General features: G+C 50.3%; 1 protein-coding gene across 1 annotated transcript in view; it reads right to left on the bottom strand.

The window, feature by feature from the left end:
* GALNT16 (polypeptide N-acetylgalactosaminyltransferase 16) overlaps positions 1–23,626 on the bottom strand; it is a 90,318-nt gene that overhangs the window by 19,315 nt on the left and 47,377 nt on the right. Inside the window, exons 2-9 of the mRNA XM_025442365.3 lie at positions 12,313–12,470; positions 8,799–8,897; positions 7,642–7,709; positions 6,833–6,898; positions 4,640–4,761; positions 2,271–2,358; positions 585–669; positions 201–304 (exon numbers count right to left, since the gene is read on the bottom strand). Coding sequence (XP_025298150.1) covers positions 201–304; positions 585–669; positions 2,271–2,358; positions 4,640–4,761; positions 6,833–6,898; positions 7,642–7,709; positions 8,799–8,897; positions 12,313–12,470 — 790 coding nt within the window. The remainder of the gene's footprint in view (positions 1–200; positions 305–584; positions 670–2,270; positions 2,359–4,639; positions 4,762–6,832; positions 6,899–7,641; positions 7,710–8,798; positions 8,898–12,312; positions 12,471–23,626) is intronic.

The raw sequence follows: 23,626 nt of genomic DNA, 5'->3' as shown, positions 1-23,626 counted from the left end.
GTGTGGCTCTGGACTAATTACTTAACCTCTCTGTACCTCAGTTTCTTTATCAGTAAAATGGAGATATAATAGTATTTACCTCAGGAGTTGTGAGGATTAAACGAATTAATTACACATATAGAATAGGGTCTTATGTACAGAAGGTGCTCGAGCAGGGTTACCCATTATTGTTGTAATTGTTATTGCTATTTCCAACTTACCAAAATTCTCACCCCCCCAGATGTCCATCTGGGCATCATACTTTCCCAAGTGGTTAAACCAGGACTTGTCAATCACGAAGATTCCTCCAGCTATGACAGGGGTCCTGGGAGCAAGGAGAGGAATGAAGCCATGCGTAAGCTGGTTAAGCTGGGAGCCCTTCCAGATGGGCCACTTGCCCCCAGAATCCCTGGCTTGCAGAGTTGCAGGGGCAGGATGTTTGGCAGCTCCCTGGTCTCTGTCTTCCCTGTCCCTGGGGCCCAGAACCAAGTCAGCACTTAGTGCAATCTCAGGAGCACCAGCAACTGAGATGGCCCCCCAGTGGCCTCCCAGGACCCCAACCCAGGGAAGGAAGGGGTGTCTGCAGAGCCTGCAGCAGCACTGACCTTATGGGCTTGGTGGGATCGGTCCGGGCAATCTTCTGTTCCAGAGGAATCTGCTCCCACTTGAAATGTAGGCTCCAGTCAAATCCTAAGGGATAGAGTGGGGTGAGGACAGAGCTTGGGGGCAGAGCTACTGCCCTCGGTCTCTCTTGATCAGAGCCCAGCTCACAGAGGGCATGGGCAATTCATGCAGTCATTCCTTCACTCAGAATGAGACAGGTCCCTGCCCTCACAGTTTCAATCTACTGGGTAGGACAGAGACTACAAAGGTAAATCAGTAAGAGGATAATCTGCCAGTCAAAGGTGAAAAGTGCTAAAAGAAAAATAAAGAAGAGAGGTGCCCATTCTATAAGAGTAGTCAGGAAAGTCTCTGTAATGGGATCACATTTGACCTGAATGATGGACTGATCTATGGAGTGGGGAAAGGGAAGTCCAGGTGGGGGGACGGGGGAGACAGCAAGTGCAAAGGCCCTGAGGTGATTCCCCACAGGAGAAATGCCTGGCTCCCTTCAGAATCCCATTCAACTCTAAGACCTAAGTAATAGCGTTTCAATTTTTTGGAAGGCTGAGCCCCAAATAGGAAAACCACTCTGCCCACTAGCTCCTAGCAACAGATTCTCTAGTGCAGCCTGTCCAATAGAGCTTTCTGCAATGATGGAAATGTTCTCTATCTGCACTGTTCAATATGGTAGGCACTAGCCACGTGGGGTTATTGAGCACTTGAAATGTGGCTAGTGCAACTTAAGGAACTGAATTTGAATTTTATTTAGTTGTAATTAATTTAAATTTAAATAGCCAGGGGCACCTGGGTGGCTCAGTAGTTGAGCAACTACCTTCGGCTCAGGGCGGGATTCCAGGGTCCTGGGATCAAGTCCTGCATCAGGCTCCCCATAGGGAGCCTGCTTCTCCCTCTGCCTGTGTCTCTGCCTCTCTCTCTGTGTCTCTCATGAATAAATAAATAAAATCTTTAAAAAATTTAAATAGCCAAATATGGCTATTATATTGGACAACACAGCTGTAAAGTCTGGACCAGAGCTGTCCAAAAGAAGTCTGATGCAAGCCAGAAATGCAAGCCATGTGTGTAATTTAAATTTTTCTAGTAGCCATATCAGAAAGTAAGAGCATACAACATTAATTTGAACACTATATTTTAACGCAATATAACCAAAATGTTATCATTTCAACATGTAATCAATATAAAAAACAATGAGGTATTTTACAGTCTTTCATACTAAGACTTTGAAACCTGGTGTGTAGTTGACCCTTCCAGCACATCTCAATTCAGACTGGTCACATGTTAAGAGTCCAATAGCCATATGTGGCTACCAGCCTGGGGCCAGAACCACCTCCAGGCATACACACCAGGGGTTCATTCAAGACACTGTCGTATCATGTCCTCCTGCCAGGACTTGTGGGCATGCTCCCTGGGCTGACAGCATTTGGGAGGGATGTGTCAGGGTTTGTGCGGAGAGGAAGACAAAAGACTAGCTTGGCTCTGTCCCTGATTGTGCCAGAGGGCTTTGTCCTGAACCCGACGGCTTGACGCTATCCCTTTTCATTTTCTGGAGGTAAGGGGGTGGTGTTAGACACTCTGGCATAGCGGGGAAGAAGAGCACCCCATCAAGGCTTTAGACTGCCCACCCCGGCCCCTTTCAAGTCTACAGCCCCTCCCCCAGGAGATGGACGCACCTCCACGAAGGTCAGCAGAGGCAGCGAGGTAGGCAAAATTATCCAGACTGATGACATCAATGATGGGGCTCACCACACGGGTGTGGTCCTAGGCGAGGAACGAGAGATGGTGTGAGGCCAGGGACTCTGTGAAGAAAGGCCTAGCTGCCTGCTCTGGGAAGACGTTCTCTCCGAGGCCTGGGGCACCTGGCCCTTCTTGTAGGACACCACGGGTTCGCGCGAGCTGTCCTGCAGCATCACATCCAGGCTCCTGGAAGGTTCTACCTGGGTCCCACGGGCGCAGTGCTCTCCCAGCCTCTTCCTCTCACATCATGCTGAGCCCTGCTGGGATCTCACCTCCTCAGTGAAACCCTGCCTGATTGAGGCAGGCTGAGGATTTCTTCCTCTTAAGCTGCTCTCCCAAGTACAGGCCAGACAATTCCTGGGGCACCGAATCATATGCTGCCTGAAGTGACTCTTCTGTTGCTGGCTTGAATTGTTGTTTTATTAATTGTCAATCACCTTTGTACATGTCTGAGTCGAGTCTTCCTGGAAGCTTGAGGGCCGGGACTCCTTTCCCTATACAACCTGGGTGTCACTCTCTCATGCCGCATCTGCTTCTAGGTCAGATTCACTACTCCCTTCATCCTCCTAGTCACAAATCCACCTCCAAAACATTGGTGGGTAATGTCCATTTTACTAAAGATTTAGGTTTACTAGTTTTTTTCTTTTTTGGAGGGGTGGGTAGTGATGTTGTTGGTAGCTTATGTTGTATAAAAAACTATCAAAACTCTCAACCGCCGTCAGCCCTCGCTCTTCGCTCTCCCTCTATGGAGGGACCCAGGACAGAGCCTCTTCTCTCCCCGCATTCTGTGCTGACCCTCAGAATCCTCTTGCCTGCCAGTTGGAGCCTCACTATGTCCTCAGTTCACAACTCGTCTCAGGACCGCGAAAGCCGGGAGGAGGCGGAGCAGGGGAGACCACCCATGGTTTCTCACAGAGCTCTGTGGGGGTCTCGCCTTCACCTTTTTATAGACTTTTTTATTCTGAGATATAATTCATTTTTATAGCAATTTCATAAGCCATAATTGACATATGATAAAATTCACCACTATGAATGATAAAGTATACAAATTTGATGGCTTACAGTATATTCACAAGATTATGCACCCATCACCCCTATCTAATTCCGGAATATTTTCTTCACCCCAACAAGAAATCCAGCCCCTGACAACCACTAATCTCTTTTCTATTTCTATGGCTTTGTTTTATTCTGGACATCTTGTATCAATGGAATCATATAATACGTGGCCTTTTTTGATCGGATTCTTTCACTTACGGAAATGTTTCCATCCACATTAAATCAGTACTTTATTCCTTTTTATGGCTGAATAATAGTCTATGGTATGGCTATATCAACAGACCTTTGGGCTGTTTCCACATTTTGGCTATTCTGAATAATATTGCCCTGAACACTGCTGTACAAGTTTTTGTGTGGAGTATGTTTCCATGTCTCTTGGGTATGTACCCAGTCGTGGAAGGGTCATGTGGTAACTCCATGTTTAAACTTTTGAGGAACCACCAGACTGTTTTCCAAAGTGGCTGCACCATTTTACATTCTCACCAGCGATGAGTGAAAAGGCTCCTACTTCTCCATATCCTTGCCCGCACTGGATATTGTCCATCCTTTGGTTACAGCCATCCTGTAGGTATCGAATGGTATCTGACTGGGATTTTGACTTGCATTTCCCTGAAGTCTGAATAATGTTGAGCACCTTTTCATGTGCTTGTTGGCCATTTGTGTATCTGCCTTGAAGAAATGTCCATTCAAATCCTTTGCCCATTTTTAAGTTGGGTTATTTGTCTTTTTACGGTTGATCTGTAATCACCTCATCCTTCCCTCCACCTGTCCTACCCTTCCCCTTTTTATTTATTTTTTTATTTTATTTTATTTTTTTTACCCTTCCCCTTTTTAGCAAACACTAGCATGTGGTGGGGACCCCCTGTCCTCATATCTCCTTGAGAACACCATTCCCCATCCCCTCCCTCCTTCTCAGGCTTCCCAGCCTTGACCCAAAGCTGCCTCTGCCCCAGAACAGAACCCGCCTCCCCCAGGAGGAAAACACCACCACTCTTCATGGGAGGAGCTTTAAGCTCACCCAAGCTCTCATCCACATGAATTCTCATAGTAACCCCAAGAGACAAATATTACAATTGCCCCCATTTTCAGAGGAGAAAGCTCACGAACGTGAAGTCACTCTGGGGGAAGCAGACCACTTAGCCCCCTACTCTGCCTATCCAACTTCAAAGACCATTCACACACCCTTACGGCAAGTACATGGTGGGCCCGTCCCAAGGGACAGAGCTCCCCCAGGGACACAGGGACTCACCTCCTTCACCCGCTGCAGCATGGGCTGCAGCCACTCAGTGTTCACTTCGCAGTGGCTGTCCAGAAAGGTGAGGACGGCAGCTGTGGCCACATCTGCCCCACGAACTCGGGACCGGATCAGCCCTGCCATGGGAGTGGACAGGGGTTGGTGCTGAGATGGGGTCAATTTGCCTCCCCCTCATCCCTCAAAGTCTCAGGACTCTGCACCCGTCAGGGGCCAAGGCTTTCTCTGAGTTACCATGATTGAGCTTTACTTTGTATTTGATTATTTCCTCCCTCCCTCTCTTTTGTCTCATCCACTCATCAACTATCACTGCTCCAAGGTCATTCTCTGAATGCCCTCTGCATGCCGGTCACTGTTCTGGGCTCTGGGAACACACTGATGAACAGTCAGGGTTGAGTGGACAGTGCAATAAAGTGTGCTTTGGTACCAAAAGAAAACCAGAAACCACAACTCTTACCCTTCTACCCCCATCCCCCTGCCCACCGCAGGGACTTCCAGGCCATCCCCTTCAGCTGCATCATCATGTGCGACCTGGTGAGAATCTTCTAGACTAAGTCAGGCTGGAGTTAGTATGCCAGCACCTTCACTTACCTTAAGCATGTTATTTAACCTCTCTGAGCCTGGATTTTCTTATCTAAACAACTCCAAGAGAAAATAATCCCCACCTGTGCGGGAGAGTGCCTGTGTCTAGGAGCCCTACACATGCTAGATTCTGGTCTGCTTCCACCCTCATCCCAAACAGTCTTGCTGATGGCTCACTTTTGGCAGCCAGTCAAAGAACGGCCTCACTTTTGGCATCTCCCCAGTCAGGGCTAGGCACTTGCCTGGTGAGGAGAGAGGAGGCCCATCTGGTGCTGCTAACAGAGCAGTCACTGGTGCCCTAAGAGCTCAGAATACAGTTGCTTCTTGGAGAGATTTCCCTGGCCATACCTCTGCCCTGTACTCTGCCTCTATCCATCGGAGTATCCATCCATCCATCTGTCCCATCCTTGCACTCCACTGGTGGCTAGAAAGCACTTAATAAAAGTTTACACCTGTGTTGGGCAAGCCCCAGGAAACACTATATTCCTAGGCCTAAAGGCACTTACAACCCAGTGCCTAGGAGAAATTTCTCTCTGGCCTCTTCCATGCCAGTTAGAAGGTCTCCTTGGCCTGACTGGTCTTTCTTAATTATGCCTCTCACATCTCTCTCTCTCTCTCTCTCTCTTTCTCTCAAACCTTCAGTGGCTCCCTACTAGTTGCCTTATCAGGTCTAAATTGCCTTTCTCTGGCTTCCAAGGTGCTCCGCTCTCTGCCCTCACTGTGCCATTTCCCCTGCTGACCAGATCCAGATTTTCCCAGGCAGGGAGGAGGAGAGGGAGGTTAAGGGTGGCCTCCCTCCTCCATGTTGGAATTCTGGCTCCTCTATTCACCACCCTGGGCAAATTATTGAGCCTCCTTAAGCCCCACTTTCCTTATGTTCAAAACAGGGACAATGAGCTGTTATGAGGAATGAATGTGAGGACACAGGCAAAGGGAATGGCTCCTGTGGGTTAGCACTCAGGAAGAGGGCTTGTTAGTATTACAGGTGTACCCAGGCCTGAACAGTGCTTGTGGCTGCAGAGTCCTAAAACCTGGACTGCCCTGCCTTATTTCTTTCACCTGTTTCACAGTGCCCCATCATGCCCCCTTCTGGGGTCTCCATTCGACCCCCATATCATCACGACCAGCATGTCCCTGTGGTGGATCCTGACTCCTTAGCTCTCCGAGGGCAGGGACCATGTTTTATACTTCTTTTGTGCCTCCTAGAGTGCCATGTACAATCCTATGCCATGGCTGATGCTCCAAAACACCTCTCAATTGGAATTGAGGTTGCATCTGCTTGATAATGCCCTCTGGTTTTCTCAAAGCATTTCCACAGAGCTTATCTCATTTAACCCTTACAACAGCCATGCAAGGCAGAAAGGGTACTATTATTAACTCAAGAGACAACCCAGGCAGCCAGATGTAGAGCAACTTGCCTACCATCATGCCATGACAGGGGCTGACCTGGGATAGCAGAAGGGTCTTTCCACAGACCTTGGTCCTGGCCCCCAGGAATGCAGCAGGAGCATGCTGGCTTCGTGTGACACGGTGTCAAAAGGGAGAAAGGAGGTGCAGTGGTCTAGACCAAAATGGGTCTGTGGTGGCACCCAGGGTCTAAGAACATACCTTCCCGCCGATCATTGCGCAGGCACTTGACCTTGGGGATCCTGGTCAGAAGCAGACAGTCTTCAGCTGAAGATGAAGAGAAGGAAGCAAGCTCATTCAGATATGGGCATCAGACCAAAAGGGGTTTGGTCACCCTTGGAACTGCCCAGAAGGTGTCTCATAGTAGGTCCAGGGAAAGAGCTGGGGCTGGGGAGGTGCACAGGGGCATGGTCATCTCAATGGCCAAAGGATTGCCCTGTGCGCCACTCCCAGGCGACTGGGGACCGCCTGTACTTAGGGCATTGCCCCCCAGGGGGCGCCAGAGAGCACCAGCAGGTCCGCACAGAGCCAGGTCAACACCAGCGCAGCCACACTTAAGGGACAAGCCTCAGTATACGGCCTTTTTAAAAAAATGTCATCTCACTCGGGACGCCTGAGTGGCTTAGCAATTGAGCTTTGGCTTTTGCCCTTTGGCTCAGGGCGTGATCCTCGAGTCCTGGGACTGAGTCCCACATCGGGCTTCCTGCATGGAGCCTGCTTCTCCCTCTGCCTCTGTCTCTGTCTCTCTCTATGTATCTCATGACTTAAATAAATAAAATATTTATTTTAAAAAAAGGTCATCTCACTGGTGTCCCATGAAAACAACAGCTCTCTTTCCCCTTTCTTGGCACCTGAGAGCACAGTCAGGGAGGGCACCTACAAAGGAATAAAGATCCCAGTGGGGGTGGAAGGGGGAGGGGCAGAGGTTGCCCATGATATCCAGGGCGGCCTCCACATTCTGGGAAAATGAGGGTTCGGAAGGGTGCAAATAATAGGAGGTGGAAACTTACGGTCTGAACTGAAGTCATCCACTAAAATGATCTCCTGGATCAGGCTGGCTGGAGTTCGGTTCAGGACACTGGAGTGATGGGGACAGAGGAGCCTGGATTTAGGGGTCACCTTCCATTTACCTCTCCCTGCCACAGGGATCCCCCGCGCCCAGCTCAGGGGCCAGCAACTCTCCAAGAGCAGCTTCTCGAAAAACTCCCTGGCCCTGATCAATGGCTGAGGAGCGGTGTGGTCCTCAGGCTCTTCCGAGGACCTGGCTGACCCCACTGTCTGGACTTGCAGGCACCTGCAGGGACCCGTGCCAGATTGTGGGATTGCCTCAGTTTGGTTGTGGGAACTGCCTCAGTTTAGAGGTCAAGACAGGACGACTTGTAGCTGCTCCTATGGCTTAGGCATAGGGGTGGGGAGGGCAGCACCCAGCTGGCCCTGGAACTGCCTGCCAGAAAAGGAATCTCCTTAACTTTCCTTCCCACCATCCTTCCTCTTCCTCTACTCCTTGGGAAGAAAGGAGATCCAAGCCTCTTTAATCCCTGGAATACTCCAAATCCTATTCTCATTAACGAAATGGGGTGAGGGGTGCCCGGGTGGCTCAGTGGTTGAGCATCTGCCTTTGGTTCAGATCATGATCCCAGGATCCTGGAATCAAGTCCTGCATCGGGCTCCCTACAAGGAGCCTGCTTCTCCCTCTGCCTATGTCTCTGCCTCTCTCTGTGTGTCTCTCATGAATAAGTAAATAAAATCTTAAAAAACAAAAAAGAAAGAAAAAAGAAATGGTGTGAGTAGGAGTTAAACTTGACCACAGGGCCAAGTTGAGGAGGACAGAGGGACACCTCCCTCTGAATCGCTGACCGGCACCTACTGGTGGACATCCCATCAACCTGAGGCTTCATGTCCCTCTCTCATGGCTTCATGGCTCCCGACCCTTGAATATCTGCCCTTGTCCCTGGGGGACCTGACCTTGTGTTTGTGTATCCCAATGACAACTGGATTTCCTGCTGATTGATCAGCTCCAGCTTCTCGGAAGGACAAGGACTCCCCTCCCACTGGGTGAGATCTTCATGCTGTCTGGCCCAGCACCCTGTCTCAATGGGCCCCCCCCCAGCCAGGCAGATCTTCCCGAGAACTCCTCAGGGAGCAGCACTGGTGAGATGGGGCTTACCTCTTCACCGTGCGCAGGAGGGTTGAGCGGGCCTCGTTGTGGAAGGTGATGATGACACTGGTGGCTGGCAGGTCAGCAGAGTAGGACACAGATGGGCAACTGAGAATGGAGCACAGAGGTCAGAGGGCACGGTGAGAGTATCCACAGAGCAGGCTCGAGGCCTTTCTCTGTCCAGCTTGCTGCCCCAGGTAGGACAGGGAAGGCAAGCCTGCAGCCAGGGGTGCGCCCTGCCCCTCTCCGCCCACAGTCCACCTCACTCAGCCCACCCGGCCTCGAGTCCTTGGAGAGAAGCCACAGGTTGGGGCACCTTCCCAGGCCCGGTCATCTTTACCAAAGACCTAGAGGCCTCGGAGCCCCCATCACTGAAGTGTTTAGGGGGGCTCTGACCACCATGTGGGGGCAGGCATCCCTCCAGGCTGGGGAACCCAGCCTTGGGCCAGAAGACAGAACTCCGGGCCTGCTGGAGAGAGACAAAATGGGGGACGGGGGGAACAGCCCCTGTTCCATGTCTGGCAGCCTGTAGCTTCTTTCTCTTCTCCTGGCTCACCGCACTTGTAGGATCTGGCGAGGAATCATCCCTCTCTTATCCTGCTGTGACTCCCTCCCTCTCACTGCCCAGCGTCAACAGTAGGCTGGTGACCCAAGCAGGGGAGCAGCCTCACTCCTGGAGCACACAGAAGCCCCGAGAAGCCCCCAGCCCCCCAGAAGCCCGAGAAGTCCACAGAGTAGTTCCTGCCACCCTGCTCCCTCCCGCAGCAGCTCTGAGCTCCTCTTCTCCATCTCACACCACATTTTAAGCCATTGGCTTCCCCCTCCTCAGGAAAAGGAATTAAAACAATCCATTTCTGCCAGCCTTCAGCCCTGTCTCTTCATGCTCCTGGGGCCGGCGGGAAGGCAGCTGGTTTTCACGGCAATCTTCTTTATTACAATTGCTCTCTGACTATTCCAGCAGTAATGGTTTTTTCATTCCAGCATTCACTCCACTGACAGCAGCTTACAGCTGAATTCCCAGGCCCATTTCCTGCCCCGCAGAGCAGACTGGGTCAGAAAGGCAGGAGTTGCACCAGCCTGGGACCCCCATGGGAGGAATCCTGGGAGGCTTTAAAATAATTCTCCATGTATAGGGAAATGCACCTCTGCCCCCTGAGAAGCCAGGCTTCCTGAATGCACCCTCCCAGAGGCATGTAGTTTTGAGGGGTGGGAGTGGGCTTGGCCTACTGAGATGGGGAGTGCTGGGAGAAACAGCCACTTCCTGGGTTCCCAGCTCCCAGCATTGACCTCTAGGGACCAGGTCCTGACTGTGAACCCCAACCATCTGGTGCCCGGATAGGAGAGAATCTGGATAGTGATGTCCATCTTCCACCCTAAAGTGGCCAACCTACCTATACCCCATCTGGAGGGTGGACCTGACCTCCTCCCAGTCCGCCCCCCTCCAACTCTCTCCACTCTGCATTTCTCTGGGATTTACAACTATGATGATGGGGATTTATCCCAGGAGTCAAGAGCCTCTGAAGAGGTCTGTCCTATGTTTGTGTTTCAAGTCTGGGGCTAGTGGGGTTTTATTTGTGATGCTGGTAGGTCTGTCTTGCCTGGTCTCTCTGTTCCTCTTGAGGGAACAGATTGAGATTGAGAGCTGGACTAGGAACTGGCCTGACAGTTTGGAGTCCAGCAGAAGCTGCAGTCTGGAGGGCCAAGGGGAAGAGCATGGCTCACCCCACCACGTGAAAGCCAGCACCTTGGTTGCTCCACCTCCACACACATGCGCTGGCATGCACACACACCCGGATCCACCTCGGGCTTCCAGAAGGGCTGACGGCAATACTGGGGCAGAAAGGGAGGCCAGCCTCACCACCCTTGCCCTGGATTTGAATTGGATTCAATACATTTTAAAACATGGGTTGCCCCAAGAGGAACTCCTCCTTTAATTTCTTCAGTGAACACCTGAGAAGGTATAAGGGGAACTCAGTGGGAGGGAGGGCAAAGGTGATTCAGGCTAACCCTGGATCAGTTCAGAGATGTGGGTCCATAGAAGCAGGCCTTGGGGTCTAGGCTGGCCACGGTCAGGGTTGCCAGGAAAGGTCTCCAAGTAGAGCTGTGTGGACATAGCCTTGTAGGCCCCAGAGCACAGGTGAACTCTGCACCAGGACTGACTGAGAAAGAACTGAGATCTGAGCTGGCCATTGGACCCGGGTGGAGGCCTTTCCAAGTAGCAGGATTATTGTCCTATTTGGTAGCATGAGTTTCTGGAGGCTGGCAGTGCTGGGGTTCCGATACAGTGGGGACAGTCTGAGGCACCCCCAACTCCATGTTCATCTCACCTTGACAGGCTGCCAAGCCCACTGGATTTCAGGCACACCTCCATGAGCAACATGAAAGGTGCTAGAAGCATGTCCCCTCCTGCACCCTTATCTCACATATACCTTCTGTGCTGTGGAGTAGCTGCTTCAGAAGGAAAAGCAATCTTGACCTGCATCATCCCCACCTACACTTAGACCAGGACCAGGCAGGTGATAGGTACATAGGCAGGTCCAAGAGCCCATGTTGGTCACTCAAAACTGCAGACATATGGGTGAGTCTGCTCCAATAGGCCCTCACTGCCCCATCTGCACAGAGCACAGAGGAAGCCCCCAAACCAGCCTGGGCTGGCAAGGAGCTTTCTCTGGAGGACAGGACACTGAGGGGAGTCATGCAGGTGCAAGTGAGGGGGTGGGTGTAGGCAGAGGAAACATGTGTGCATAGACAAGAGAAGACAGTGGGGTATAGGACTAAGGGAGCATTGAGTGCTGGCTGAAAAGGAGCAGAGGCTCAGGGCCAGGCGGGGTGGCTTGCACTTCAAGGTAAAGACCTCAGATTGTTCCCATAGGTGAGGGCCAGAAGAGGGGACTGGAAATGGCGACTATAACCTAGACGTGACACATCGAGGGCCTGAACCAAGGATGGGGCATTGATGGCTTGCCCAAGGTTGGTCACTCACATGGAGGAGAGTCAGAGCAGGGATCATCATGGAAGGTTTCCTTGGTCCTGGTCTGGGGCCTCTCCCACCTCCCACACTGAGAGGCCCAAGAGGGAGGCTGGGAAGCATTTCTGGGAACTGCTGAGGAAGTGGGGCAGGGGGGCCAGAAGGAGAAAAGAGAAGGGCTTCTGATGGGGCAGTGCACAGCGGGCAGGGCTGGTGGCCCCCTTCACCTCAGGCAGCACCAGCAGGCTCACCCGCCCCCTCCGACCTCCCTGCGGCCCCCTGGCAGCCTGCTCTCAGTGGGGCTCCAGACTGAGGTGCTGAGGGGCCTGTGGCGCCCGCTGAGCCTCCTTGGCCCCCTCCGGTCCCCAGGAATTCCGAGAAACAGTGGAGTCAGGAGAACAACTGAAGCTGAGGGTTTGATTATCTCAGTAACCAGACTGAGTCTGAGGAAATCTTTCTCATTTCTTAGGCCCACGTTGACTGCAAGGAAGTAAGCCAACGGGGGTCGGCCCTTCCCTCCACTTTGCTTCCTCTGCAGCTCCATGGAGGCTGTACCTGTAATGGCGGGTGTCCCGGATGGCTCGGTCTGGGCTCAGCTTGTCACTCTCCAGCTGGTTGAAGGCATGCTGCCTGTAAGGGTCCTCTCCGGCCTTCAGCTGCTTGGCTGCCAGGTACGCCTTCTCATCGAAGCCTCTGGAGGGTGTTCCTGTCACCTGAGACAAAGGTCAGCATCAGAGGGGTCACAGGCAGGAGGATAAAGTAGCCACTGTGTGTTCAGGTCTTACCACACAGGCAGGAGCCAGCTGCTGTCACCTCGCTTGTACCTTATCCCAACTCTGTGAGCAAGAGATCATTATTTCCTTCATTGTACAGATAGGGAAACCGAGGCTCAAGAAGGTTAAAAACAGTAACCCCATGTATACAGGGAGCATATAGGAACCCTCTGTACTTTCTGCTCAACTTATGTACCTAAAACTACTCTAAAAACATGAAGTCTATTTTTTTAAAGATTTATTTATTTATTTATTCATGATAGACATAGAGAGAGAGAGAGAGAGAGAGAGAGAGGCAGAGACACAGGAGGAGGGAGAAGCAGGCTCCATGCCAGGAGCCTGATGTGGGACTCGATCCCAGGTCTCCAGGATCGCACCCTGGGCCAAAGGCAGGCGCCAAACCACTGAGCCACCCAGGATCCGAAGTCTATTTTTTTTTTAAGATTTTACTTATTTATCTGACAGAGAGTGAGATAGCACACAAGCAGGTGGAGTAGCAAAGGGAGAGGGAAAAGCAGGCTCCTCACTGAGCAGGAACCTGATGTGGGGCTCCCAGGACCCTGGGATCATGACCTGAGCCGAAGGCAAATGCTTAACCAATTGAGCCCCCCAGGCACCCCCTATTTATTTTTTTTAAAGTCCAAGGTGAGGGGCACCTGGGTGGCTCAATTGGTTAAGCATTTGCCTTCGGCTCAGGTCATGATCCCAGGGTCCTGGGAGCTCCACATCAGGCTCCCTGCTCAGTGGGGACTCTGCTTCTCCTCCCTCTGCTGCTCCCCCTGCTTGTACATGCTCTCTCTGTGTGTCAAATAAATAAATAAAATCTTTTTTTAAAAAAAAAAAGCCCAAAGTCAGAGATAATAAGTCACAGGTTCTGGATTCAAACTGGTTGTTCTGACTCTGAAGGTCATTCTCTTTACCAGTGCTCTTTGCTGGATTTGGAGAAGGTGACCCCCGAGACGAGGTGTCCTGAGGGGAACCACCAACCAAGCTGGAGGTAGCCAAGCAACCTAGAGCCTCCTAGGGATGAATTTGGGCCTGACCATGGCCTAGGCCTGCAGGAGGTGACCCAGAGCTTGGACAAGCGGCACAGAGAGCTACCTGGGAGGACAAGGAGGCCCTTCCCGGCTTGTGCCAGAGTTGCCAGACCGCAAATGCAGACAATGATGCATCTTCTCAGGGACAGGTGCTTGCTGCTGAAATAGCCTCATGTCAGAGCTGCTGGCTCCCCGGTGCTAAATGCTGGGGAGTGATGGATGACACACCCCACTCGGTGCTCCCAAAGTCCCCTCACGGAAGCCCCTGGGAAGGGACACATTTGAGATGAATGGATAGATGGATGGATCCTGACATCTCATTATTTGAACCAAACTGCTGGCCGGATGTTCCCCAGAGTGCCTTGAAACATCATCAACACTGAGCATATCCTGACTGCAACCCTTCCACCTGCCCAGCAGCCTGTGCTGGAGCTGCAGGCCTCCAGAGGCAGGGTGGGCGAGGATGGTCCATACACAGAACCTCCGCGTGAGGACTCCACCACAGGCCTAGCCCTAGAGGGATGGTCCCTGCAAGGCAGCTGGATCTGGGGGAGAGGAGACTGAGGTGTTCGGTAATGTTGGGCAACAGCCACAGTGGCCCAGGGTGTCCATGTTCCCCTGAAAGCCTGGCCCCGGGCCTCACCATACAGGAAGGCAGAAGGCTCCAGGGATCAAGTATCTCCTTCAGGGCTGCCACTCAGTTCTGTTCCAGCCTCTAGGTGCACCCCATCCTGGGAGCCAGCCCCTGAGCACCCTGACACCAGAGCCAGTGAGGGAAGTTTCCTCGTGTTCACCGGACCCAACCCCATGAAACACACAGATGCTCAGGATGGTGACCATGGCTTCGACTGCTACATTGTGATTGGTATTCAGAGTTGGTGCCATGCCAGAGATTGGACAGATGTGGGCTGGAAATCCATTTCAGGAAACACAGAAGGAAGGAAGGAAGGAGAGAGGTAGAGGGAGAATGTTTTGACTCGAACCCTGGATTGCTAGAAGGACCCAAGCTGTCCAACTCTGAGAGTGAGCATGAGAGGACCTTTGTGTCCTTCCCACCTGGGAGACGGATGGAGCTAACTCTACTCCCCCGCCCTGCCGTCCCCACAATTCTTCCCAGACCAGATCGGAGAAATGGAAAGCAGTCTTCAGTTGATGTCTGAGGTAAAATAAAAGAAAAACTGCAGAAGCTCCCAAAGGGAGAGTATGCCACTTAATTATCCTGCAAGTCAACTGTGGGAAATAACCGTGTTTATTTATTTAGGACTTCTGGCCACTCTGTGGGCTGAAGAAACCTCCGAGTCCTCATCCCACACTCACCCCATCACACAATAAACATTGATTGAGAGTGGCCCATCTACCAGACGTTGGGGCTCTCCTCCACAAGTTCTAAGGCCTATCTGATCATTCATTCATTCGTTTAAGAATGTCTGAATTCATTCATCCTTCATTCAGCCACCCATTCATTCAGCAGAGTTCTGCTGAGCACTCCCTTGTGCCAAGGGCAAGAAGGCTTCTAGACTCTTCCCCCATCCCCAGCCTGCTGCCTTTCCCTCAAGTGAAACTTCCTCAGGGCTGTAGAGAATACCGTGGAAGAGCAGGGCTCAGGCCAAGGTTTATTAGAGTTCCTTTCAGGGCTTCAGAACTGAGCTAGACATCCTCAAAGATGCTGTTCAGAAGTGTCTGCTGCTCCCTCCTGCAGACCCACAGCCTGTGACACTCCAAGTGTCCTCCAAGGTTAAAGCCTTCACCTGTGAGCCACCTTGTGAGGAAGGGTGTCCTGTTCCCTCCCAGAGGGCTTAGCTCTGCTTCTGTGTTGACCCAGCATCTGTGGGGCCTGAGTTGAAACATCTGTTGGCTCCAAGTCAGCCAAGTGGAGGGGACACTGAGGGAGGTTAGGATGTGACTTCTGCAGGGCTTTAATTTCCTCTCTATCCAGCGCCTCCCCGGCCTCACCCCATCCCAACCCAGAGCTCTTCTACCTGGTATCTAACCAGTTCACACACCCACATCACAGCTCATACGAAGCTCACACTGCAGCCGGTTTCCTCCCAGCTCTTGAAACTCTCCTTCTCCTTTGGCCTGGTTCTTTGCTCTTGAGACTTTCAGGCCTTTGAACTTAACACCTCAAAAAGAATTCGTCACTGAAGACCAAAGTTGCTCTTCTCCCGCATTGCCTATTGCAGAGGTGGGCAGTCTTGACCTCCTGGTCCTCCAAGTAACACATGCAGGGGTCATCCATGATGTCTCCTCAATGTGCCACAGCCTGACCAAGACCACTGCCCTGAGCATCCACAGCAGTGTCCTATGGGCTCCCCACTAATGCTAAATCAATAAATATTTCCTGCAAGTCTAGTATGTGCAGACACTATGTAAGAGGCTGGGAAGATGGAAATAACCTAAAGCAGTATGGACCCAGAAGAGAAATCTAGGAACCTAGATCACCCCTCTGCTCCGCCATCCCATGGCCATGGAAAATCATGAAGAAGTCCTCACTCTCAACCTCCGATCATGGGTAGCTGGAGAACTGGCCATGGAAGCCCATTCCACCCCAACCCTAGCTGGAACAGGAGTCCAGAGATGGTGTGTGCACCACAGACTGGTGGCCAGTGAATGCTATTCCCCTTCTCCCCTCTTCTAAAGGGGAAGTGAGTAGCTATTCTCCTGTTTTCCCACCCACACTGCTTACTAAGCACGTTGGCGACGGGTAAATGCATCCTTTGGCTCTAGGCTGCAGGACCATGAGGAGCTATATCTGGTTCAGCCTGAGAGACCTGAGATCCTGGGCTTGGAGCCAGTTGGAGCCACTATATGGGACTCGTACTGCTGCCCTTTCTGGAGGGGATGAGGGTGCTTGGAGCTACTTGTGGATTTCACGTATCACGTGGCACTGACATCTGTGTTTTACTTCTCTTTCTTTTCCACTAGATTGCGAGCTCTCCACCTTCGGGCTCCCAGCACTCAGCACATAGTGGGTACTAAGTGGATGTTTGCTGAGTAAAGGAATGAATGAGTGAATGAACAAATGAATGAATACCTAAATATTGTCACAGCTCTCAGTTTCCCTATAATCAACAGGGGAGAAAACGATAGCGAACAAAAGGGATCCTCTGACACATCACATGACCTTCCATGGCTTCTGCTCTTCCTCGGGGCACAGGTCCTGGAGCTCACAGGGGCCCAGGACACTCTATGAGTGGGGGCCCAGTTACTTCCTGGGCTCAGGTTCTGTAGTTGCCCCTCTCTGCTCTGTGCTGGCCACACTAGCCTCCTTATGTTCCTTGAGCCGGCTGGTATCCTTCCCCTCAACCCTTCTGTTCCTTCTCCTTAATAGAAGGCTCTTCCAGATGTCTGGGTAGCTGCCTCCTTCACCTCTCTGCAAGGCTCTGCTCAAACCTCACTTCTGTGAGCCTTCTCTAACCCCTACCTGTAACACTATGATCCCAGCCCCACATTCCCGAACCTCTTGCCTTGTTCTGAATAGCCTTACAGCGCCTAGGGCCATCTGATGTTCTATGTGCATTTTGCTTAGTTATTTTATCTTTCTGATGGCTTCTCCCCACAAGAATATAGGATTCACCAGGGCAGAGATCATCTGTTTTGTTTAATCCTGGATTCTAAAACCCGGAACCATGCCTGTTGGTAGGATTCAAAATCAGTGGCTAATGAATACATGAGCGATGAGCTGTCATGACCCCATTAGTCCCCTTTCCCTCCCACACACACACACTTGGCAAACACACATTACTTGGAACTGAGGTGGACCAACTTGGTGGCAGGGTAGTTTCTGCTTGCCTTGGGGACCTCCTTCCCACTCATATCTCCTGACAGGACTGTTAATCACTATCCTCCTGTCCCACCAACACCTCAATCACCACCATGGGGGCGTGGGGGCGGGCCACTGGGATAGGCTGATCTATCACCACACTCCAAGACACAGAGATTGGTGAAGCAATTATCTTTTGACTCAATCTGGGCCAATCAGAGTCCACCCTGAGACCTTTCTAGAAGATGAGCTCTTTTTGTCATCACTGCTAAGCCTGGGAGGCAAGTCCTCTTGCTTATTACACGGAGAAATTTTGTCTGGAGAATGAAGCCAAGAAAAAACAATCATAGCCGAGAGACAGAAAGAAAGAGCTATAATGATATTATTTGGGGGCCCCTGGAGCTAGTCATATCTGACACAAATTCATCTTGGGTCTTTTGGTATCCATCTATACCTATCTGCCTATCTACCTTCCTACCTACCTACCTACCTATCTACTACCTCTCTGTCTTTTTTAAAAAGAGATTTTATGAGAGACACAGAGAGGCAGAGACACAGGCAGAGGGAGAAGCAGGCTCCCCGCAGGGAGCCCGATGCGGGACTCCATCTCCAGACCCAAGATCATGCCCTGAGCAGAAGGCAGATTCTCAACCACTGAGTCACCTAGGACTACCCACCCCCCTTTTTTTGTTTAAACTAGTTTGAGTTGACTATCCTCTCTAATAGTAAAAAATTCAGAGATGTCAGTCCCTCAGTCATTCCAATGAATAGAAAACCACTCTCCTAAAGTAAGAAATAAAAACCAAAAAATGAGCCGCTGATGACAATGACACAGTTTGGTGGCAGCCATTCTAAGATACCAGGCTGGTCCCTGGCCTCTGGCCCAGTGACTTGAGCCTTCTCCGGCAGCCATGACTGTTGTCAGGCTTTGGGGTAGGGGGGTTCCATCTGGATCACAACTTAGTCCCTTGAGTTGCCCTGGCAAGGAAGGAGGGTTGGGAGATGGTGAGTAACAGCCTGCTGGGCCTCCCAGAGCCCACCATCCTTCTCCAAGAGCTCTTGGCTGATGTTTAGACCCCCTAGTCTGTCCTTTTGGGAAGTGACCGACCCAGTACTTCCACGTCCAACAAGGTCAGTCACACATGAAATCGTTTAAGCTGAAATAATGACTCTGCTCTATAAAATGGGGAGAATTATTTCTCATCTTGGAGAGTTTTATTTTCAGTCTGTCACTTCAATTAAACTTTGAATCTTGCCTGGCTGGCTTCAGTTTTTTTTCCACCTAGATTTGCTTACTTCTTCTTGACTGCTAAATTTAGGAAACAAACAGCAAAGGGAAAGGTTTCAAATGAGAAAGGAAAATATTTTCCACATCATTTTTATCAAAAAGGGTTCAACCCAAATCCCTCAGCCCTGTAAACTTTCTTTTAAAACATACATGCACCTCTAAACTGGAGATTTAAACAACTCAAACTCCTTTTAAATAATTGCTGCCTAATTTCCTTTTACTGCCAGTAAAACAGGTACCTGCTGGGCTGGCCTTTCACTCAAGTTCAATGAAACTACAAATAAAAAGGCCCTGGTTCTATTTTATGGATGGCTCCTGACTTTTTTCCTGAGTCTGCTCTAAACCCCAAACACCTGGTGAACAAAATGTGATTCCCAACCACTCCTCACTCCCCTGGGAACAAAATCTCATCTGATGCTGTGTCCAAAGTTGAAAGACTGCCATTCATCAGGAGGGCTGGGAAACAGAGCACATGATTCACCAGCTCTGAGCGCAAGGTGTCAGGTTCCACCTCTCCCAAATGAAAAGGTGGGTCCCATAGGGCCTCCCCACAAGCCACTGGGTTCTGGGGAAGCAGCCAACCCCGCCTGGCCTGCCAGCACTCCTATCCAACCAGACAAGATGCTGGGGGTGGCATAGGGCTGGGGACCTTGGCTTGGGTACAGGAAACCTCGCCTAGGGTATTGAGGGTCCCTCAGGGGCCTGACCCAGACATGTCCCCATTTCCCCTTTCACATGGCCTCCAAAGCAGTTACGTAAGGGTTACCAGCCTGATGGCTCTGGGATAGAACGCTGGTGTTTACTGCTCTCTGGCCTTGGGAAGTCACTTACCCTTTCTGAGTATGTTTCTTCATCTGGAAAATGGAGCTTATTGAGGGGATTAAAAGAGATGATGTAGATAATGCACTTAGCACAGTGTCTGGCACATAAATTATAATTATAATTTTTTTGCAACATAAATTATAATTATTAATCATTATTAGCTCACCTGCCTTTTGACCACTCGTTTTCAGCCTTGGCGGCATGTTAGAATCCAAAGAATCGGAAGATTTTAAAAATCCTGATGTCCAAGCCCTACCCAAGACCAACTCAGAATCTCTGGAGCTGGGAGGGTAGTATCCGGAGCTCTTAAAGCCCTCCTGGTGTCCCAATGCACTAAGAGGCTGAGCTGCTGCTTTATATAGATGCAGGATGGTGAGCAAGCACTAGTTGTGGGCTGGTGAAATCACAGGACCAAGGACTAGAAGGGACCTTGGAGGCTATCTCCCCTGACCCCCTTCCCAAGGAGCCTCACCTTGACTCTGGGTTTTGGCCTTTGTTTATACTGCTTCACCAATAGCAGAGCCAACTGGAACTCAGCTGGAGCCTTCCTTGTTACTATAGAAACTACAACCTTGCAACACAGGCCCACAGGCCCTAGAGGCTCTAGCTTGCTTACATACCAAGGAACACAGGGTAAGGGCTGCCTGGAAAGCCCACCTTGGGCTTCCAGTTAGATTTGCCACCACCACCTGATTTCTCCAGGGATGCTGATAACCGCACAGCTATATGACACCAGTGGTCTCATCAAGAAAGAGGGGAAGTGCATTCCCCAGATGGTCTCTGTTCAGGTTCAGGGAGATTCCAAGTCCAATCAAGCTTTCCACGTCCCATTTTCCACACTCTGCTGGGCCCAGAGCTCATCTAGGGATGGAACGAGTTTGAAGGTGGGCAAGGCTAGGGACGGGCAGTGGGATAGCTCAGTTTATCCAGCTTGAGAAGAGCATTCCCGGGTCTGTGAAGGGTACTGGAACCCTGCAGTACCCCACAACCCATCCCCGTCACCGCTGCTGTCGAGTATAAGGAGCAATGAGGCCTCTCCTGCAGTAATGAGCTGATGCCCGCTGCTCCCTGAGGGCCTACTATGAACTGGGTGCTAGGCTAGATGCCTATTTCCAGCTTAAGCAGTCCTGGCAAATGGGTGCTCCTCTGATTCTGCTTTTACAGAAGTGGAAACTGAGAGACAGGGAGATGAAATAACATGCCAGGTCACACAGCTGTTGAATGGCTGGGCCAGGCCTGGAATTGAGGCTGTCTGGCCGCAGGATGTCAGCACAAAGCTTTCTCTGTATGTCTTCAGACTACTCCTAGGCACAGATGTGCTTGGCACCCCCTTCTGATTCTGAGTCCCTCAGCTCCAAAACAAGCTGGCCTCTGGTGCCCGGAACACAAGCAAGCCCTGACAAGTGCAGGCTGGAGGCTGCCTCCCCACTGGGCTCAGGGTGCAGAGCATCAGCTCATGGCTCAGATGCAGACTTGCCCAGTGCTGTCATCTCTTGGCTTGACATGGGCATGGAAACACTTCTCTGCTCTGGCTAGAAAGGACATGGAAAAAATGAAAAGTATAAGCATTTGTATTAGTCAGACCAAAACAGCACATAACAAAATTTCCTTGGGTCAGTCCCGGCCCTCCTGGGTCTTTCCGCCAGGCACTTCCTCAGGGTCCTGATGATCTTTTTTTTTTTTTAAGATTTCATTTATTTATTCATGAGAGACACAGAGAGAGGCGCAGAGACACAGGCAGAGGGAGAAGCAGGCTCCATGTGGGACTCGATCCCAGAACCCCAGGATCACGCCCTGAGCCAAAGGCAGACGTTCAACCACTGAACCACCCAGGCATTCCAGTCCTGATGATCTGTAGCTGCAGTCACAGAAAAGGAGGACAAGGCCAATTCCTGTTCAGGTTCTCATCCGCTGGATGGTACCATCTCCCCTCCAACCCCACCCCAACATTGCTACGTTCTGCAGCCTGCAGCCGAGAGAAAAGAAGGGAGCAGAAAGAACTGCCCAAGACGGGGTCACCTCAGGGCTCCCCAGACCCCCCAAACACCTTCCAGCCAGCACACGGTGCAGATCACACTGGTGTAATGTGTCAGTGTTCGTAGGTTATCATTGCACTTCCAGTGCTTCATATTTAGTCTACTGAACTTGAACCTATCAGATATATATTTTTAAAGATTTTATTTACTTATTCAGGAGAGACACAGAGAAAGGGAGTGAGGGGGAGAGAAGAGGATTTAGCCGGAAGAATTTAAACATGAGTGAATAATCAGGAAAAATCTGAAAAAAAAATTGAAGATAGGGAATATATCTACCAGATATTAAGACATATGAAAGACTGCAGATTTATATAGCAAGATACTACTGGTATAAAGCCAAACAAATCAATAAAAGAAAACAGAGGGGTTAGAAATAGAACCAAGTACATATGGAGGATTGGCACAAGATATAGTTGCATTTCAAATGGCAGGGGAAAGGAAGAGACGTGCTATTCAGTGAATGATGTTAGGGAAAGTGACCAGACAATATGGAAACAAATAAAGCTGAATTCATTTCTTAAATCAAAATAAATTCTAGGTGGCTCAAATTTTAAATTAAAAAAAAGAACCTAGGGGTGTCTGGCTGGCTCAGTTGGTGAAACATGTGACTCTTGATCTCAGGGTTGTGTGTCCCACGTTGAGTGTAGAGATTACTTAAAAATAAAAATCTTGGGACACCTGGGTGGCTCAGTGGTTGAGCATCTATCTTTGGCTCAGGGAGTGATCCTGGGGTCCTGGGATTGAGCCTCACATCGGGCTTCCTGCGTGGAGCCTGCTTCTCCCTCTGCCTGTGTCTCTGCTTCTCTCTCTGTGTCTCTCATGAATAAATAAATAATTTTTTTAAAAAAGAAGGAATAATGGGGATCCCTGGGTAGCTCAGCGGTTTGGCGCCTGCCTTTGGCCCAGGTCGCGATCCTGGAGTCCCGGGATCGAGTCCCACATTGGGCTCCCGGCATGGAGCCTGCTTCTCCCTTCTCCGGTGTCTCTGCCTCTCTCTCTCTCTCTCCCTATGTCTATCATAAATAAATAAATCTTTAAAAAAAAAAGAAGGAATAAGTTATGTATATACATTGTGATTCATTTTGTATAAATAGTTCATAAATACATGCATATGTAAATGCATAAATGTATCTGGAAAAATACATGGCAAACTGGTAAATAGTGGTCACCTCCAGAAGGTGGCACAGGAGTGGGTGGGCTGGGAGACTGAAGAATTTTACCTTTTCCTTTATACAAGCCTGTTTTATTATACATAAGTATTCTTTTATAATAAGATTCTTTTTTAAAAATTTTATTTGAGGAGAGAAAGAGCACGAGCAGTGGTGGTGGGGTGCAGATGGAGAGGGAGAAGCAGACCTCCCCTGTCCTAAGCATGGAGCCTGACTCACTAGATCCCAGGACCATGGGATCATGACTTGAGCCCAAGGCAGATGCTTAACTGAATGAGCCACCCAGGTGCCCCTACAATAAAAATCTCAAAAAAACCAAAACAAAACAAAACAAAAACCACGAACCTTAATTCTTCTCTACCTAAGATAAAAGAATTGTACTAAATTGTCATCATCAACATCATCATCTTCAGAATGAATCTCAGATATAAACGAGTAGATGAAAAGTAAGCCCTTCCTCATATGAAACACCTGGAGGCAGAAGTATCAGCCAGGTACAGTCACTCCCGATGCAGAGGAGGGGAAAGGAAGTTGCAGGGGAAGAAAAATAATTTTCCCTCTATCTTTCTGAGTTCTTAGCTGAGACTCCTGTGACAAAAGACAGATAAAGAATTCTGGGACCCAATTCCAACCAACCCAATGGCAGGGTTTTCCCCATGCCATTAACAAGCAATTCTCAGACACCAACCTGGCTGTCATTACAGTTCAACCCAATTCTGACCCTGTCTACCTAGAGACGGCCTCAGATCCCACAGGTGGAGGGCTCTGTCCCACAGGACGGTCCACCACTTCACACGCCAGTCACAAGCCCAGGTTGTTACTTGTACTTCAGATGAACTGGCTGCAAACCCACCACCCCCTCCTGGGGTTCAATTACTTTGCTAGAGCCACTCAGAGCTTACTACATCATGAATTTATTACAAAGCCTACTGAAGGATAGGAATCAATCAGATGAAGAGATACATAGGGCAAAATCTGAAA

The sequence above is a fragment of the Canis lupus genome, chromosome 8, assembly GCF_003254725.2.
Source record: "Canis lupus dingo isolate Sandy chromosome 8, ASM325472v2, whole genome shotgun sequence".
NCBI lineage: Eukaryota > Metazoa > Chordata > Mammalia > Carnivora > Canidae > Canis > Canis lupus.
This window is presented reverse-complemented; position numbering and strand designations above follow the sequence as displayed.